This window comes from Aquarana catesbeiana, linkage group LG07 (assembly GCF_042186555.1).
Source record: "Aquarana catesbeiana isolate 2022-GZ linkage group LG07, ASM4218655v1, whole genome shotgun sequence".
In the NCBI taxonomy this organism is placed as follows: domain Eukaryota; kingdom Metazoa; phylum Chordata; class Amphibia; order Anura; family Ranidae; genus Aquarana; species Aquarana catesbeiana.
The window spans coordinates 54,993,255-55,012,317 of NC_133330.1; the positions used below are offsets into that span (position 1 = coordinate 54,993,255).

The window sequence follows — 19,063 nt, forward strand, 5'->3', positions numbered from 1 at the left end:
GATACATCCGGACACATCCCATACTTCAGTACTACATGTACTGCATGGCCAGAAGAGCCCCAGATAACATAACAAGCGCCCGGAACATCCCACATCCATGCACAGGCAGACGTTACACTTACGAATGCAGTGTTCCGACCGGAAGTTACACTTACAAATGCAGTGTTGCAACTTACAAACAACTTTGACTTACGAACAAGCCTACAGTCCCTATTGTGTTCGTAACTCGGAGACTTCCTGTATTTTAAACAGTTAATTCTCCTTGTTGGCATATTTAGATAATATCACAGTAGAGGGTTTGTGTCGTGGAGAGATACAGCGCTGACATCTTGAAATATCAAGTTGTTGCAAATAAAATAGCCAAATTATTTTAATGTATGTTCAGCCAAACTTCTTACTAGTTTTGCATAAAGGGAGGAAGGATTAGAACCTGTCATTCTTATTGCAATTTGGGGCTCGATTAGCGATATTTCCCCTCATTTACACTCATGGTGACAACGGTTTTAACAGTAAGTAAAGGAAAATGGGCAACAGGGACACATACAATAATAAAATGCGACTGGTGACACACAACTGGTTTTGCCGTCGAAATAAACTCTGAAGGTTTTTACGATGGAGTTCCGCCGGATTTCCGCTCAAGCTGTCTTGCATAAATACGGTCACACCAAATTCCGACCGTCCAGAACGTGGTCACGTACAACACGTACGACAGGTCAAGAAAACAGAAGTTCAATAGCCCGTAGCGAATAGCTTCCGTCTAGTACTTGCTTCAGAGCATGCGTCGTTTTTGGTGTGTCGGAACAGCATACAGACGAGCGGTTTTTCCAATAGTAATTTGTTTTGTCGGAAAAATATAGAACATGTTCTCTATCTAAGTCCGTCTGGATTTTCGACAGAAAAAGTCTGATGGGGCATACACACGGTCGGAATATATGATGTAAAGCTCCCATCGGACTCTTTCTGTCGGAAATTCCGCTCGTGTGTAGGCGGCATCAGGGTTTCTCTCTGTGTTGCTGTTAGAGACTTCTTATCTGATGGAACCATTATCACTGGGACAGTACATGAGGTTAAATCTCTCTAGTGGAACTCTGGATAGCAGTAAAAACCCGACCTAGGTTCTAATCCTTCCTGTTTTAGGCTTCATCCCAGATAGCAAGGATAACTTGCCACAAGTTTGTGGAAGTGTTGAATTGTAAGTCTGTTAACTTGCTGCACATTTTCGCTGGCAAGTTGTAGTTGACACTTTTCCAATTTGTAGCAAATTTGCATGGCAAGTCTCTAGCTAGAGCAAAGTTGCAGTGGTGAGCCTACAGCAAGAGCTCTGCAAGTCTACAGCATGAAAATTCAGCCACAGTGACCCCTGTGGTGGGATGACTATTGCACAACATAACAGAACCAGAACTTGCAGCAGAATTGCAGAATGTTTGCAAAGAAAGTTGATCTGGGGTTATGCAATGTGGACTTGTTGCAATTGTGCAACAAACTTGTGAGGCCTGGTAAATTTAGCAATAGCTTAGCAAGTCATTTTCAAACTTGCTTGCTAACTGGTATGTACACTAGCCTACACTAGCAGCTCAAAACTTGAGTTTAGGAACTTTTGGCATTTTTTTTGCCAAAGCTCCTAAACTCAAATCCTTAAAAACTTATGTGTCTATGTACACATAAGCTTTAAGCAGAGTTTAGAAGCTGCCGTGCTTAGGTGAGCTTCAACCTCCCTCTCCTGAATGCTGAAGCATTGCATTCAGGATAGGAACGTTTTGATCGCTGACTACGGGAAAGCACAAAATGCGGCCAAATCTTGGCATGTATTTGCCGCGGCTTTGTCGCATTTTGCGGTTTGTAGGCCAATGTACATTAAGCCGTAGAGCAGGTACTACAAAATGTTTGCCATTGCCCTTGTCGGACAGAAGATCCTTCTATGTGTGCCTTCCTAAAAATAGTTTCACTTTATTACTAGGGGCCTGAGCTCTCTGACTTCAGGACTAAGCCCTGACAACTATCAACCCCAGGGTATTGATTAAGCACAATTGTACTGTGCAAAACGCGACTACAAGACTTCTGTGTTGGTGTCCTTTGATGTCACTTTGGTGATCAATAAACGGCATTTGGATTTCTATTGATGTGTAGCCATTTATTCTTCTATTCAACTACCAACCCCTGCCTGATAACTGCCATAGTGACCAATAGAGCATCCTCTTTGTATAATGATAGCCATACTACCAGCAACATTTTTTCATCCAACCATATTGCAAGCAGGCAAAGCTTACATGAGAGTGGCAACTCTGCTCTTAATTTTGGAGCAATACAGCATTGTTGCCACCCCATTACATGAAGCTGCATTGGGTGGGCTTCACTCAGGAGCATCACTCACTCCATAGACTTGATAAAATCTCCAGACTAATGGGGCCTAATTTACTAAAGTATAAAGTGAGTTGAAGTGAAGTGTGCCTGGGAGCCCTTTAAAATTTGGACGAGAAGTTCATGACGATTTGTGGGATGTAGTCCTAATGCCAGTCCCCTAGTAACAATGTAGATTTAGATTCAAAGAGGAAACAAAGGGTGGGATTTCTATCTAAGAAATCTAAAACTGGCACCCTAATGTGTCTAGTTTAGGCAGGCCTTTTCAAGTTTTAACTACAATGCTGTAAATTGGCTGACATATTTAATTAAAGGTAGACTATGGCCTCCCTTTAAAAATATGTGCGGCGCCACTCAATTATAAGAGCATCTACACTTATGGTTTTCTCTTAATCACCCTGTTAAGTGCCACAAATAACTGATGCTCCTTAGTGAAGTCCACCCAATGCAGCTTCCTGTGATGAGGTGGCAACAATGCTGCATTGCTCCCAAATTCAGAGCAGAGTTATCACTCTCATGTAGGCTCTGTCTTCTTGCACTATGGTTGGATGAAAACATGTTGCTGGGAGTATGGCTATCAGCATTTCCAATGAAGATCCACAAGCCTGTAGTTCTTCAATCAGCCCCTGACGACCTGCCAGTTCTGCCCACTGTTTTCTGAATTGGAAGCACTACCTCTGGTGCTAAAATCCACCCACTGTGATCTGCAGCGTCTACGAGGGGGGTGTGTGAGACACAATGAAGGAGGATTTGGCTCAGGCAGGTAAGATGACATAAGCTTTGGTTTACTTTATGAGGCTCATTAATCACATAGTAACTGGATTTGGGACTTGTTTAGCCTGTCGTACTGAAGCCTTTGGTTGTACGTTAAATAAGGCTATGCTATGCACTGACAGCCTTCTCTTCACACACTTCCTCTCACTCATGATTGTGTTACACTGTAATATTGCCAGTAACCAGGCTAGCAGGATAGGTGCCCAGCAATTTGATTAACAGGTGTGAGACCTGTGTAAACAGTTAATAAATAGGCACTAATGAGAAAAACACACATCTCTGGCCGTAACATTAGCACTCGGCAATCTACTTTATATTTTACCTACAGAAACCCTTCAAGTTTGAAACTCATTCACACAATAATAATCTCAGAATATAGAAGTACTAACCATATATGGGCAAACTTGCGATCCCGGCCCAAATATTAACTCACATTGCTTGTTGACATTGTATAGGACACCAGGCATTTGTTGAGGTAAAGAGTACGCTCTTGAGACAGGTTCATCAAGCAGACATTCCCCATATCCTGTGCTGAAAGGGAAGCGACAGAGTCAGCACTGCACAACCTCATTCCATAGACTTGATAACATCTCCAGACTAATGGGGCCTAATTTACTAAAGTATAAAGTGAGTTGAAGTGAAGTGTGACTGGGAGACCTTTACATTTTGGATGAGAAGTTCACTCTGCTGAAACTTCAGGGCCATGAGATCTTGATGCAGGAGTGGTAGTTTTTGATGGCAATAGCTCATTACGTCACCCCATGTAGCAATTAGTGTTAAAGCCCAACTCCGGGAAATCTGAAAATACATCCTTGCAGTGGGGCTGTGCCCACACTGCAAGAATTGACTGCTTGTTTATGTCTAGGGGAGAGTAAAAGCACTTTTATTTACCCGATTGCTCCCCCGGCAGAGAACTGCTCCAATATGCTCCAGCGGTGAACTACGGACCCAGCATTGTTCTTTATAATGTCAGGACTCCTTACTGCTGAATCACGGAGGGGAGAAAATGCTGTGGGGACCAGTCTAGCTTCATGGAGTAGCAGAGGATCTAGGAAGTTATATACTTTTCTATGTCCCCTAGACCAAAGTGAGCAGGTAACCTCCTGCAGTGCGGGCGCAACATCACTACAAGGGAGAATTTTCTAGTTTTCTAGAGTTGGGTTTTAAGCTAGCCATACACCAGTAGAATTTAGTTTGAAAATTTTTGTTTTTGGAACGCTTGTTCGATTCATTTGCTTTTGACTATAGTGACAAGACAATTCAAAGGATAGGGTCTCTCTTCTAGCAAATAAACCTTGATACCCCAATGAGAACAATGACCACCAACTGTCATTCATTACCACCTTTACAATCATCATGGATTAATTAAAAAAACTTTTTTTCAAAGTCTTAAAAAATGATAGGGTCTTAGGACCTATCTTAGCAGATTGTCCTCATATCCTATTCAGAAAAACACAAACCCTTCGAGATCTCAAACCCTTCGAGATCACCAACCGTAGTTGAGCCTCTACCAAAGATCTCTATGCTTGTCGTAAATGTAAAATGTGCCAAACTATTGGTGGACAAACCTGTAGAACCAAATCTTTCTCCTCACAGGCAACCTTCAAGTCATATAATATTGAGCATTTTATCTCATGCAATACTAAAGGTGTGCTATACCTTTAAAAGTGCCCAGGCAAAATTCAATACATGGACAGGACCACTAGGGCATTAAATGAGGATTAACTAGCATATAAATAATATTCAAAAGGGCTTCAGGGACAGATACAGGCAGATATTTATCCATCATGCCCTACCATCAGGGAAGCGTGCGATTGGCCCCAAATTTATTCTGCAGCAGAACAACAAACCCAAACATATACAGCCAATGTCATTAAGAACTATCTTCAGTGAAAAGAAGAACAAGGAGTCTTGGAAGTGCTTGTTTTGCCTCCACAGAGCCCTGATCTCAACATCGAGTCCATCTGGGATTACATGAAGAGACAGAAGGATTTCAGGCAGCCTACATCCACAGAAGATCTGTGGCTAGTTCTCCAAGATGTTTAGAACAACCTACCCGCCGAGATCCTTCAAAAACTGCGTGCAAGTGTACCTAGAAGAATTGATGCTGTTTGGAAGGCAAAGGGTGGTCACACCAAATATTGATTTGATTTGGATTTATCTTCTGTTCATTTACTTTCCATTTTGTTAATACATAAAAATAAACTTCTATTTCTGAAAGCATTCTTCATTTACATCACCTGCCTAAAACCTTTGCACAATAATATATATATATACATATATACACACATATATATATATATATATACTATATATACATATATACACATGTATATATACATGTATATATATATATATATATATATATATATATATATATATATATCAACACAGGCATATTTAAGTACCCTGCACGCTGTGCAGTTGTCACTTGAAGAATAGCAGGGGTGAATCATCTGTGGTACTTGGCTGAGGCCTGGTTTTCTGGGCCTATCCAGGTATCCCTTCACACTGTCATACCAGAACACAATGTCCAATTAGAAAACCGTATGCCAGCATGAGACCACTGGTTACCCTGGTTACCCCATGTCTACGGACATGGAATGCTCAGCAAGAGTTGCCAAAAGAAGGAGATTACTTTGTTTTATTACAGAATTCAGCATGTGTAATAATTTATTAGACTTAAAGAAAGGTCTTCATGCAAAAGGGACTTTGTGGGAGTCCTGATTAGAATAACAGACACCCACGTCACTCAACAGACACTCAGGCCAGTAACCCAGGGAGTGTAAATATCTATATACAAGGACAATTCTGAACATTTAGAAACAGTAAACATTGGAAGGGCTTAACGGAAGGATAGATTATGACCTTCTTAGGTTTAAAAAAATATTTCTGCCTGGGCATATTCCTTTAAACCTTATGGGAAGCACCCTCCTTTTACATACATATAGCGTTTTCCAGAACTTACTCCAGAAATTGTGTTATATACTTTCGGCTGCACTTTGACCACATCCAGGGGTTGGTGTAAAAATTGAGGGTTGGAGCCATGACATTTTGCTGATTTTTGCCACCTTCCTCCTTGCATTTATTACTATCATCATGTGGCATGTTAAATCTAACAATAAACAGAGGAAAAAAGTTACATGTTAAAAAATAGTATGTATCACCAACACAATGTTAAAGCAGTTGTTTTGCGGACTGAAATAATATTTAAGAGTTAGTCATTTCCCCTCACCTGAGGGTAGGTGAAGGTCATTTTTAAAGTGACCTAGTCACCCCCTGGCAACTACATGAAGGTTATTGTAGGCAGGTGATGGAAGGGGCAGAGAAGCTGTGCCAGCATAGACAATAATTAAAACTACCAGAAGAGGAAAGGTCTATTAATTAGGTCTTTAATTGATGGGCGATTAATACTTCTTAAAATGTCCAGCAGTAGCTTTAACCTTCTGCGAAACCCTTCACTAAGAAGTTTATTTACAGATGCTCCTTCAAAGCAGACCTCCTTTAGCCCAGCTCCCTCTAAATATACACTCCAGTAGGCGTAGACTAAAGTCCTTGGGCCTCTGGCACATGCCCTAGAGTGAGGCAAGGCCCAAGTAAAGATCCTTTTAATGCAGGCATTCTCTTCAGGCAGATGCCCAGGAGGGACAGAACCCTTTGGAAAAATGCTCAAAATATTTATCACCTTCTCAAACTATGCTTCTAAACAAGAACTTTGGATTGGTTGGATCATATATAATCATAACGTAGAGATTGTCCTTCCTACCCTGATAACTGGAACATCCTCAATAGTAACAGGCATAAGCAATCAACACACTGAGCTTAGGAGAACCAGCAGAGCCTAGAAAAATTTAAACATACATACATACTCAGGCTGATTACAGCTGTCCCCCTGCCAGAACACAGCAGCTCAGTGGGGGAGATCGCTGAACTAACCTTGCATGGTTAGTACAGTGGCTCCGACCTGTATTTAGGGCAGAGTCCCTGCAGGTAGACTACAGGGTATTTTAAAAGGGTGATATTAAGCCCTCATTCCTAAATATTTTAGGGTCACGCCACATGAGTGAATGTACTAAACCTTGTAGACTGAAGTATAGCTAGCCTGGCCAATGAAGGAACAACACCATAGGAGAAAGTATGGGGGTCCTAGTGATCCTTGTCAATGGCAAGTTGTCAAGGCTGCACTGGCTGGCCAGTGTCTAGGGCAACAAAATATGAAGGGCAGTAACAAACCTCAAAATGCTGAGAGGAGTCAAAAGGCTCTCTACAATTCAGGGAACGTTTTCTTGTTTGGTATTCTAAGCAAATAAGAAAGTAGCTTTTAATATGAATCCAAAATTGTACAACTGGAACTAAGGGGAAATCTTCCAATAGGGATATCCACTGCTGTGACCACAGCCCAAGTGAGGATTTGTTTTCACGTTCCTCTCACCTCCTCTTGTGTCTGCGGTACAGGCAGTGAAGGAAAATCTCTTCAACAGCACAGACAGCAAAATAAAAAAAAAAAAGAGAACAAAAAATGATGGCATGCTCTATCAAAACAAAAAAGTTTATACTGGAAAAGGTTGCTAGGGGGACTTAAAACAGGTAAAGTATAAGATTTTTTTTGAAGACAAGTATATTTACATCAAACATACACGTGTCCAAGCTCATGTGCTATGGTAAATGCTGTGCTCAATCCGTTGTCTTCGCTTATGGAACAGCTCCTGTATGGGTCACATACTGTACCCAGCTCTGCTAGGCCTGAAAGGGACAAAGGCTGGTAAGTACAAGGTATATGTTCACACTACTTATTTACAGCCATGTTGCCATAATGAGATATAGAGACACTCTAGTGAAAAAAAAAGGATTTCAAGCAATTAGAATGATTATTGTAAACAGCACTTTTGGTGCCCGTTTTTCAGTAATGCGACTCTTTTTATAAATACTGTGTATATATATATATATATATATATATATATATATATATATATATATATATATATACACACACACACACACACACATATACATATATATATATATATATATATATATATATATATATATATATACACATACAAACGTGAACCATTAGATGTTCCCTATATCACAGCAAATCTTCACGTTTTGAGTTCAGGTCCTGTGCCCAGAATATAGTTATTAAAGCTGAACTCCAGGGACAAAAAAATCTTTACTTTGCGTGGGTCCCTCTCCACAATACAAAGGTTAGCTGCTTGTTTCACCTACAGGATAATGAATAAGGTGATATACTACTTACTTCCTAGCTTCCCTGGCAGGCAGCACTGCCCCCCGGCTTGTCTGTCTATTCCCATACAATTCAGGACCTCTTCTCTGACTATTCCCATACAATTCAGGACCTCTTCTCTGTCTATTCCCATACAATTCAGGACCTCTTTTCTGTCTATTTCCATACAGTGCATGGCCTCTTCTCTTCGCTGCCTGTCTGGTTGCTGCTCTGGGACATCATCCCCTACAATGCAGGACGACATTGGAGAGCTGCGAACTGGTCAGGCAGCGAAGAGAAGATGTTTCAGGGGACCGGTTGCAGGAAGAGGAGAAATAAGGCAAGTTTATCACCTTATTCATTATCCCCTAGGCCAAGCGTGCATTTACCAAAAACCTTTACCCTTGCAGTGTGTCCCCTTCCCCACTGTAAGGGTAAAGGTTTTTGGTCCTCAGAGTTCAGCTTTAAACTATTTACATTTTATCAGTAAACTAACGTTAAAACAAGCTATCCATAACCTCTCAAAGTGCTTTTAATCAAGATCCTCAAAGATCATAATAAGACTATAGAGTTAGCTTTCAGACATTTTCTAAGGGCTCATTCACAGCACTGGGGTGCGTTTAGGTAGCCAGTTTAAAATCAAGTGGCTGCCAATTCACCACAATGCACCAAAAAATGGTGCAGGGGCCATTTTTGGCAGCACAACACAACACATGTTAGTGTGTTGCTCTAGACTGCAATGCAAGTCTGTTGGCAAGGTGCATTGAGCTGCCATTCAATATAAATGGCACTGCATCTCACTGACACATCTAACCTATGTTGCCACAATGGGATGGTGTGAATGGGCTCTAAAAGCTTAGAAAAACTCACTGGTTTTCTACATTAGAAGACTGACAACCTGGCAAGTTTCTGGTGCAACAGAAAGTATTAGGAAAAGAGTGAAGATTTCAATGCCTGTGTTGTAAACTTTGCACATTTTTCCACAATGCCTACAGATACAGGGATGAATGGTGAACTTGATCCATATAATGAACTTGGTGTTGAGCTATTCACTTCACATCACAGAGGACAAGGGGGCACTCTTTACCTCTGGAGGAAAAGAGATTTAACCTCCAAATACGGAAATACTTCTTCGCAGTAAGAGCTGTGAAGATGTGGAATATACTCCCTCAAGACCTGGTTCTGGCAAGCTTAGTAGATTGTTTTAAAAAAGGGCCTGGATTCTTTCTTAGATACACATAATATACTGGATACTAACATTTATAGGTAAAGTTGATCTGGGGAATATCCTATTGCCTATTGGGGGTTCAGGAAGGATTTTTTCCCCCCAAATTGTAGTATACTTTATTGGGTTTTTTCTTTCCTCTGGATTAATTTTGGGTTTAGGATTGTGTACTATATATAGGATTGTATAATTTTTTTGTCCAGCTTCTTTTGGTTGAACTGGATGGATCTGTGTCTTTTTTCAACTGGTCCATGTGACTATGGGGGTTATTTACTAAAGGCAAATCCACTTTGCACTACAAATGCACTTGGAAGTGCAGTCACTGTAGATCTGAGGGGGGACATGCAAGGAAAATAAAAAAACAGCATTTTTGTTTGTACATGATTGGATGATAAAATCAGCAGAGCTTCCCCTCATGTCAGAGCTTCCCCTCAGATCTACAGCGACTGCACTTACAAGTGCACTTTCAAGTTCAAAGTGGATTTGCCTTTAGTAAATAAACCCCTATGTAACTATGCATGAGGCCTTGTGCTTTTACTGCTTGTTCAGAGTATGTAAATACTTTGGTATGCAGGAACTGGGCATCAGTTCACTTTAGGGTTCAAAAAAGGTGGAATTTGATTGGAACAATTAACACCACTATGGATTTTTATTTCACTAGCCTCATATACATCAATAACATATTTGTTATAAATATTTTATGAAAATTGTATTAAACATAAATATCATATTAAAAAATTCTATATGAAATTCACCCACACCAACCAATTCCAGATAAATCAGAGTGACCAGCCTCTAGAGCAGGGATATGCAATTAGCGGACCTCCAGCTGTTGCAAAACTACAAGTCCCATCATGCCTCTGCCTCTAGGTGTCATACTTGTGACTGTCAGAGTCTTGCTATGCCTCATGGGAGTTGTAGCTCTGCAACAGCTGGAGGTCCGCTAATTGCATATCCCTGCTCTAGAGGCAACACCAGAGATGTTTATAGGGTGACAAGGAACTGGCATGTGCTGTGGCAAGAACTGGGTGTGACTAAGTAGTGCAAGAGGCGTGGTTTAAAAGCAACACTGTGTGATGTGTACATACAATAACGAAAACCAGAGCATTAAGTCTAGGATGTATAATGAAAGTAGTACTGAGAATTACGCCAACAGTTTATGCAGCACGTTACAACATAAATAAATAGAATGTTTTTTTTCAAGCGGAGTTTAGTGTTACTGTAATTCATAGACTTCAAGTCTCTGACCAGCCACTCCTACTAATATTATTGCAATAAAATAAAGACATGTCTTACCTAATGTATCACATTTCTCATGGGCTCTGCAAATATCCTGTCTGAATGCAAAGTATGTGTTTATTTAAAAAGTACAAAAGGACATAAAAAAAGCACAAACACAAAAAACACAATTACACAAATGAAATAAATAATCATGTACCTTTCATTTAGGGCTGCTGCTGACATACATATGCTCATACAGACATTGCAGACCATATCGTTGTTCTAGGGCCTAACAATGCAGAAGGCCCAGCACACCCTGCTTCATAAACATATATCTAGAAAGCCATAGCATTGGGCATTTTTAGCTCAGAGCAAAATTAATAAGTGTACAGTATCTCCTGAACACAGCAAGAAATCATTTTGTACTGTGCCGAGTTATCTTTTAAAAGGCTATAGGTGTCAGAAGTGAAGCTGCTGGTAAGATGGAGGTTGAAAAGTCAAGCAGCACTATAATGATTTTGCTGTTAAAGAAATGCATTTGAGGCCTTTCAGAGGGCAGCAGAGTGAGAAGATAGGATTATACTAAACCCTGCTATAGGCACGCCTGTTTGTCCGATGAGAGAAGACTTTGAACTATAGATGGTCAATCAGAGAGCATTTTCTAAGGTGATAACAGTGCCCACAGCATTTGGGGTAAAATGTAAAAGCATGACCAAATTAGTATGGTATCCATTTATTTGGTATAAAGCAACTCTACTGCCCCGTACACACGGTCGGATTTTCCGATGGACAATGTCCGATCGGAGCGTGTTGTCGGAAATTCCGACCGTGTGTGGGCGCCATCGGACATTTTCCATCGGATTTTCCGACACACAAAGTTGGACAGCAGGAGATAAAATTTTCCGACAACAAAATCCGATCGCGTCAATTCCGACCGTGTGTGGCCTGTTCCGACGCACAAAGTGCCACGCATGCTCAGAAGAAATTCCGACACGGGACAGCTCGTTCTGGTAAACTTAGCGTTCGTAATGGATAAAGCACTTTCGTCACGCTGCAATGTTCAAAATGGTTTAATACAGCGCACTCTCTTCTTCTTTATAATGTGACAAGAATTAAGTCGTTTTGATGCTCATATTCACACACACTTCTCACAAAGTTTTTTCGTTACTATTTATCGGGATTCCCTCAATATATTTTGATTTCTCACATCTGACATATTTTTTTTTTTTTTTTTTTTTACTTTAATGTAGAATCTTTTTTTGTGTTTCTCTTTTTATTTTTTTTTTTTTTGGTGATTTTGATTTGTACTCCCGAAAATGTTTGTGTGTTTTTTGTGACAAGTTCCCACAACACCATTGATATGTTGTTCTATTTAATCTGTAGGAGATTGTTTGGTGTTGTTGTCCCTTGTTAATTTCACATTGTACTTTAGAAATGTACCTGAATTGTCACCAACAAACTGTCCTTTTTGGATGAAAACACACACAGGAGAGTAGAATTTACCGAAAAATATTTTATTAAGGGGTCACAACTATAAACAAAGAGGGAGGCAACGCTGGAGAAACTGCAGAAGTGGGCGAAGCCTTGGACCCCCGGGGCAGACATCAATTATTTAAAAGCAAAATTGGTGGCCTGAGGAGTCCTTATCTAAGGGAGGGCAGTCTGGTCCAGAAGTCCCAGAGATCCGGAAAGCAGCAGATGACATCTGTGTCCCCAGGCTGTGGTCATACAAGAGACTGCAGCTTTTGTCAGACCAGACTGAACCCAGGGCCATCACTCTTTGGTCTTCCTTCCACGCTTCCTTACAGGCTTTGGTTGTGGTGGTGGAGTTGTGGCAGCAGGAGGAGGAGGAGGAGGAGGAGGATCGTCCCTCTCCATGACATCCGTCTTGTGTGTCAGTTCCCCACTCTCCCCCTTACGTAGGACTTTATAAATCAGGTCCTCAGAAATCTTGCGTTGGCCCTCCTGCATGCCCTGCAATTTGGTGGCAGCCATGCAGGCAAAGGCCTCTTCAGGACTGGGGAAGGCTCTGAGGGACGCCGAAGCCTCCTGGATCAGCCTGTACGCTGAATCCTGCACAGGACTGGGAGTGGCCTTCCTGGCCCTTTTATATGGCAGGCGGAGGGGAGGGACCTGAGACTCAGTCAGGCTGCGACTGGTCCCTGGCTTCTCTTGGCTGACACTTAGCCCCGCCTCCTCCTGGCTGCCACTAATCCCCGCCTCCTCCTGGCTGACACTAATAATCCCCGCCTCCTCCTGACTGCCACATTCCACAGCCTCCTCCTGGCTGAGGTCTTCCTGTGTATGAAAAAGGGACATAGTTTTAGTATTGTTTTCATCAATCACACACAATTTTCACCTCCTGACTGCTGCAAATTCAATGTTAACAAATATAACAGACTATCCTTCTGAGCCCAGCATTTTGCATTCTTGTCCCAATTTTGGGTGCCCACTACTGTCTATTGATATGTAAAACACTTTTTTCAAGCAGCAATTAGTGTTCAATAATAACATCTAGTAAACATCATTTATTTATTGACCAGAAATCTGTAGAAGAATGCTATACCTGACTCAAGCTGGGCTCCTCCACTTCTTCCTGGCTGGAAGGCCCAGGTTGGACATCAGAAGCCTCAGCTGGTATGGAAGGAAGAGTGGAAGGAAGAGTGGAGAGGGATTCCCTGACTTCAGTGTGGTCTGACAGAAATCGCAGTCTCTCATAGTACCACAGCCTGGGGACATAAATGTCATCTGCTGCAGCTCCGGACCTCAGGGAATCCGTGACCTTCTTGCGCTCCCTAAGATAAGTGCTCCTCAGGCCACCAATTTTAGCTTTCAAATAGGGGATGGTTGCTGTGGGGACCACCGGCTTCACCAACTCCAGCAGTTTATCCAGCGCTGCCTGCCTCTTCTGTTTGTGGTTATAGTGGGGGTGTCTCACCTGCCACAGACAGGGCAGCTCTCTGTACTTGTCAATAAACAGGGGCAGGAAATTGTGGTCGTTGAACCCATCCATTTTCTCTGCAAGACACAACACAAGACAAACCCTAATGTCAGGCCAAACTCCCCTAATCTTGTTACAATATAGGCTTCCATTTCGAAGCAGTATAGGCCCAAGTTTAGATCCTACCTTCGTTAGCACGATCGGCGTCTCCGATGCTCCTTCCTCCGCTCACAGATCGTACGTAAGACGCGCGCGTTACGATTTATACACACTGCGCATGCGTATAACTCCGCCCGCCCCTGACGTTCTTTCTATTCTATTCCCCGCCCCTTTTCGTTCGGCGCAGTGGAGGAAGAGCACATGGCGGATAGACAGCAGGATCGTGCTAAGTACAGCAACGAGGAGGAGGGGGAGGAAAGGCCGGAGCCTGAAACGTCCCGATCCAGAAGGAGATTAAAGGACTCAAATATGTCCTTTGGGGAGATGTTGGAGATGGTGGACATCCTGAAGAAGGCCGACTATGATGGAAAGTATGGGCCTTACCCCAACCCCAATGTCAGAAAGGCCAAGATCATGGCGAAAGTGGTCAGGAGTCTGCACCGGAAATTCGGGGTACGACGATCGAAAGATCAGCTCAGGAAGCTGTGGTCGGACCTGAAATTACGAGAACATGAGCAGTACATAAAGATCCGGAGAGTGCTGCAAAAAAGTAAGTAGTTGTGCTGTGTTCCTATTCTTTATGTTTATTACGTTCGTGCTGCTCCATGTGCTTTTAGGAACTGTTGTACAGTTTAAAATGGCAACTTTCATGTTCATGGGCACATTATTCGTTCGGATCACACATTTTTTTTTCGGACTATAAAATACCATTGTTTAGCCCATATGCATTTGGCCACCATTTTGAGGCCCTATACTTGTCTTCAAAGAATTGGGTTGTGTAGATGGCTTTGTTACTAGAATGAAATGCAAAGTAGATTGTGTGTAAGGAGAGGACACTGAGCAGCTGTTTTCACATCTGGACACTGGAGCACTAGTGTGGGACACAAGAACACCATTTTTATTAGGGGGCCACACAGGTGCTCCAGTGTATACTATAGGGGGGGATACATCTGTGAAGCTTGTACCAAACAGGTAAAGTATTGCAGCTTGACAAAGGACACTAAAAAAGCTACATCTTGGAACTCTGCTAAAATAGACAATTGTACCCCACTTCCAAGCAATGTTTCATCTTTATAGTTCTGCCATCAAATATCTGTGTGCTAATTATACCATTTTTGTTTTACATAGGGGAGAAAAGACTCGGAGGACACCCCTCATCCGAGAAGAACAGAGCCCCCCCCTCTGGAAGAAGGGGAAATCCCACCAACACAAGATGAGCAGGAGGAAGAAGACGTGGTGGAACTAGTCACCACAACAGGTGAGTGTCTGCGACCACAGGCTCAGATAAGAGATGGATGGGGGCATTATTTTTAGACCTAATTTATTTTGTGTTTCTTTTTAGGTGATCGTGAGGTTGTGGATCCAGATCCTTTCACATCCGAAAGTGCCCAGATCCTGATCGGGGAGATCATGGGGTGTAATTTACAATTGGAAAACATCAAGCAAAACATCAATGATGTTATTCCCAAATATAAAAACATCATTGATATTTTGGGGCGAGTTTAAAGCCCCTCCAAATCACTTTCTTCTTTTGTCTGCTACAATGTGCTAAATGTTTTTGTGATTTTGCACAAAGCCAAATTTGGAGGATGCACACAATGTGTCAACATGTGCTATCTGCCATCACAGGAGATCAATGGACGCGTTTTGGGGGTGCAACCCCTTCCTCAATTATAAAGTAGCGGTGAGGAAGGGCTTTCTCCCCCAAAACACGTCCCTTGATCCCCCCCTGATGGCAGATAGCACATGTTGACATTGGGAAATTTGTGTGCATCTTCCAAATTTGGCTTTTCCAGGGGTGATTTCCCCCCATCTGAACGCAATATCAAACACAGTTCCTAAATACTCATGTCTGATATTGCCTTCAAGTTCTACCAAATGTGAACTTTGTAAGATCAAGATTTGTGTCTTTCTTGTGGGTTTTACACAGGCCTGTTTTCTATAAAATGCAAATTTTGATTTTGGATAATGACACCACAAAAATTGTTATACAACAAACATGTTGGTTTGTCAGAAAAACCTTTGGTAAATGCACATGTGATTGTGCAGGTATTAAAAAGATTGCTCATCAAGAATGTGTGGATTATTGTCTCAACGCTACAACACTTTTGGGGTGATGTAATTGTTGTTTTATGAGAAAATGGGGGTAATTTCCTAAGGGGAAATCCACTTTGCACTACAAGTGCAGTTTCAGTGCAGTTGCAAGTGTACTTGTAGTGAAAAGTGTCTTTGCATTTAGTAAATAACAGCCAACAGTGCTTTGTATAAGGTTACACAATCACGACATTTTCTGCACTCCACACATTTCTGTCAGGGTCAGCTCAAACAAACACAAGCAGTAAATGTCCACAAAGAAGAGCCTGGGGGGAGATGCCTGTCGAGAACTTGAGGTCCTGCAGGCTTCTCCCTGTGGCCAAATACCGCAGGGTAGCGACCAACCTCTGCTCCGGAGTGATGGCTTGCCTCATGCAGGTATTCTGCCTGCTAATATAGGGGGTCAGCGAAGCCAAAAACGGTGAAACACGGGGTCCGTCATCCTGAGAAAGTTCCTGAAATCATCAGGATTATTCTCACGGATCTCACGGAGCAAAGGCATATGACAGAACTGGTCACGCTGAAGCAACCAATTCTTGGTCCATGAACTCCTCCCCACCCTGTTCATGGACTGGACTTGTGTCAAGGTCAGGACCCCAACACCAAGCCCCCGCACAGCACGAACTGTACGAGGAGTACGCATACGAAACATGGCTAGAAAACGGTCGGCTGCTCAGAACGAAGTAACAGAACGCACTGAAGAACAGCAAGGCCTGTGAAGAGCGACCTGAAAAACAGCAACGAGCGGACAAGATCGCACAGAAAACTCCGATACGAACTGACTGCACGCACTGAAGAGCAAATACAAACCCACAAGCACAAACTGAATGGCAGAAAACGATCTGAAAGCCACGAGTCTGAAAAAGCGCGAATCGTCTCTCACCAAACTTTTACTAACACGAGATTAGCAAAAGGAGCCCAAAGGGTGCCGCGCTTGGTTCTGAACCGGCCTTTTCTAGTCTCATCGTACGTGGTGTACGTGACCGCGTGGTTGTCGATCGGAAATTCCGACAACTTTGTGCGACCGTGTGTAGGCAAAACAAGTTTGAGCCAACATCCATCGGAAAAAATCCTAGGATTTTGTTGTCGGAATGTCCGAACAAAGTCCGACCGTGTGTACGGGGCATACCACAAATTTAAATGCCAGAATAAAAGGTTCACCTGAAAGGAAGAAACGAATCGCCCAATTTTCTGCTGCTCACACCACTGACTGCTGCTCTAATAAAGAGGAATCGTCCCTAAAAATCTCTTTAGAATCCAACACATCTTGGAATATCTGTCTTCCACTGAACTCAATGGTTCCTCATGCCAACCTTTACGTCAATATTGTGTTTTTAAGTGATGTACGGGTTGGTGGAAAAAGCCACTGAGAACAGAAAGGGACATAGGAGTTTGACACTCCCGAAAGTTGGATTTCTGTAGAGACTTCCGTGATGGGGGTAATTTCTCCTAACTGGAGTGGTCTTTGGTGGCGCAAGTAAGTAGCTCTAATTCTGACATTGATTTTTGAAACAAAGTCACTTTAATCATAAAGGCCATGATACTAAATTATATTTAAATATACTGTGTATACTTTTTGATACCATAATATCAAGAAGTATAGTTTCTCTCTCTAATACTAAGATAGAACTACTACTAGTATCATACTAGAATTATTGAGTAGCCAGGCTCCAATAGCTCCTGTTTGAGTCTACAGCACAATATCTGCATTCATAGACTAGTGTCTTTTTTTTAACATTCACTTGTACTGTGACTATAATGTAGTACTAGAAAATGGCCAAAACCCTCCTGTAGCAGTAGGTACATAGGATTGCCACCAGGTCAGTATTTTATCAGTTTACCAGTATTAAAGAAAGTTAGGAATCGCAATTGTGGCATTTCTTCCCTAGTAGTGTGGGCACCTGTGGCAGCCAGTAGTAGTTGCACAGCCCAAGAGTGGACATGGGAGTCCAGTGTAGATAGGTAGCCAAAAGGATCACTTCAGGCTGTCAAGTCACTGAAATTATACATTATCCTTATGAATGGGGTGAAAAGGAGTTGGACACAAATAATGGATCACTCCTTCAATATTCGAAAATCTGAAAGTATCCTGAAGGAGGAAAGTGTGGCATTCTGTGTTTGGCTTTCTTTAACTATCTTAAAAGCCTCTCCATCGTTATAGGGCAGGTGCGCCCTCAGAGGGTTATGGAAAACCTTATCTCCTGCACTGCACTCACCAATGGTGGGTACAGCAGGTTCTGCTGGTCAAAAAAACAACAATTTTCAGGAAGTTTCAACTATTTTCAACTAGATGTTTTTCCACTACATCCAAATGGGTCAGTGCAACCTACAACCAACAATTTCTATTACCACCATTAAAACTGTGGGTGGTAGGTTGCCTTGAATTGCCTAGAATTGTCATGTGCATGGCAAATAAAGCTCATATCAGAGTCAACCATATTCTGGCATGAACCAATAGTTCTAGGGTACCTTAATAATAAGTTGTGGTATACCAATATTTTCTTAAGAACCGAACGGTTGAACAATGGCTCAGAACCAAATAGTCACATGAACTTTGTAATGATAACGGGTGCACCCAACCTTATGACTCATTTTTTTGATCTCAATATATGTATGCTTGGGTATGGTTTGGATTTTTAAAAAAATGACGTGGGAGTAGAATGAAGTGGCCTTGTCAGGATGCAGAATTGCTTCTTTATGGGACCTGTTACAAGCCTCAAATGGAAGCTCTTTATCTTGTAGGCTGCCCATCAGTTCCAGCTGATCCAGAATTAGTATGCAACCTGACAAATGGACTGGCAACCTTAATCTAGTGCAGGGGTCTCCAAACTTTCTAAAGAAAAGGCCAGTTTACTGTCCTTCAGACTTTAGGGGGTCTGGACTGTTCCCAGTGGGAGTAAACAATGCCTGAACTTTGGTATTAGGGGGAGAAATGGTTGGTGTCAGTGGGTGGAATAATGCCATATTTTTGTTGTCCGTGGAAGGAATTATGCCCCATCAGTGGATGGAATAGTGCCCCATTGTTGTTGTCAGTCGCAGGAATTATGCCCCATTGTTGGTGTCA

The 19,063-nt window shown here is 42.1% G+C and overlaps 1 protein-coding gene across 2 annotated transcripts in view; it reads right to left on the reverse strand.

Annotated features, from left to right (window-relative positions):
* The window catches only part of ADAMTS9 (ADAM metallopeptidase with thrombospondin type 1 motif 9), a 366,908-nt gene that overhangs the window by 247,684 nt on the left and 100,161 nt on the right, over nt 1–19,063 (reverse strand). For both annotated transcript variants that reach the window (XM_073592184.1, XM_073592185.1), the window contains exons 7-10: nt 10,881–10,921; nt 7,770–7,875; nt 6,101–6,247; nt 3,522–3,663 (exon numbers count right to left, since the gene is read on the reverse strand). In XM_073592184.1, the coding sequence (XP_073448285.1) occupies nt 3,522–3,663; nt 6,101–6,247; nt 7,770–7,875; nt 10,881–10,921 (436 nt within the window). The remainder of the gene's footprint in view (nt 1–3,521; nt 3,664–6,100; nt 6,248–7,769; nt 7,876–10,880; nt 10,922–19,063) is intronic.